Here is a 1,085-nt window from a genome sequence, read left to right as displayed (position 1 = left end):
GCCGGGAATGGCACCAGGGGCTCTGTGAAGAAATCAACATTCCCAAACTTCCCCAATCCCGTTTTTTCCTGGAATTCCAAGCTCACCTCGCTCCGGAAGAGCTCGTTCTCCACCAGGATGGCCTGGCTGTAGCGGAATCCCTGCTGGGAGCCGGAATCGCGGCAGCAGCTCCGCAGCAGCTCCACCGCCCGCTCCAACAGCTCCTCAGATTCCGCCGGAAAACCTGGAAAAGGTCGGGAATCTTCACTTTGGGAATGTCCTGAGGGGACAAATCCTGGGGGGTTTCTGTTTTGGGAAGAGGGAACCTGGATTTTATCCAAATAAAGAAATTCCTGGATTTTTTTTTTCCCAGATTAATTTAAATTCCAAGGGATTTCCAGTGGGTTTTCCTAAAATGAAGTGAAATTAAAATTGGATTTCCAGTGGATTCCCAGATTTTCCCAAAATTCCAAGGGAATTCCAAGTGGGTTCCCAGATTTTCCTGAAATTCCAAGAGAATTCCAAGTGGATTCCCAGATTTTCCCAAAATTAATTTTTATTTAAAGGGAATTCCCAGCAGATTTTCCCAGATTTTTCCCAAAATTCAATGAAATTAAAAGGGAATTTCCAGCTGATTCCCAGATTTTCCCTAAAATGAAATTAAAATTCATGAAAATAAATTAAAATATTAATTAATTAAAATTAAATAAATTAATTTTAAAAATGAATTAAATTTCCATCCAGTGGATTCCCAGATTTTCCCAAAATTCAAAGTGGATTTTCCCAGATTTTTTCCCAAAATTAAATTAAAGAAAATTAATTTAAAAAATCAATGAAATAACTTAATATAAAAATTAAATGAAATTCCCTTCCAGCAGATTCCCAGATTTTTCCCAAAATTCAATGAAGTTAAAAGGGAATTCCCTGTGGATTTTTCCCAAAATTAATTTAAATTCAAAGGGAATTCCCAGATTTTTTTCCAAAATTAAATTAAATAGATTAAAAAAATTAAATTAAATAAATTAATTAAAAAACTACATTAAATTCCCTTCCAGCAGATTCCCAGATTTTCCCAAAATTCAAAGGGAATTTTGAGTGAATTTTCC

The 1,085-nt window shown here is 35.8% G+C and overlaps 1 protein-coding gene across 2 annotated transcripts in view; it reads right to left on the bottom strand.

Annotated features, from left to right (window-relative positions):
• The window catches only part of TASOR2 (transcription activation suppressor family member 2), a 17,605-nt gene that overhangs the window by 7,046 nt on the left and 9,474 nt on the right, over positions 1 to 1,085 (bottom strand). For both annotated transcript variants that reach the window (XR_002001711.2, XM_015627098.3), the window contains one exon: positions 87 to 223. Coding sequence is in view for 1 of the 2 variants with exons in the window: in XM_015627098.3 (XP_015482584.3) it covers positions 87 to 223 (137 nt within the window). In the remaining variant the exon portion in view is untranslated. The remainder of the gene's footprint in view (positions 1 to 86; positions 224 to 1,085) is intronic.

The sequence above is a fragment of the Parus major genome, chromosome 1A (genome assembly GCF_001522545.3).
Source record: "Parus major isolate Abel chromosome 1A, Parus_major1.1, whole genome shotgun sequence".
In the NCBI taxonomy this organism is placed as follows: domain Eukaryota; kingdom Metazoa; phylum Chordata; class Aves; order Passeriformes; family Paridae; genus Parus; species Parus major.
This window is presented reverse-complemented; position numbering and strand designations above follow the sequence as displayed.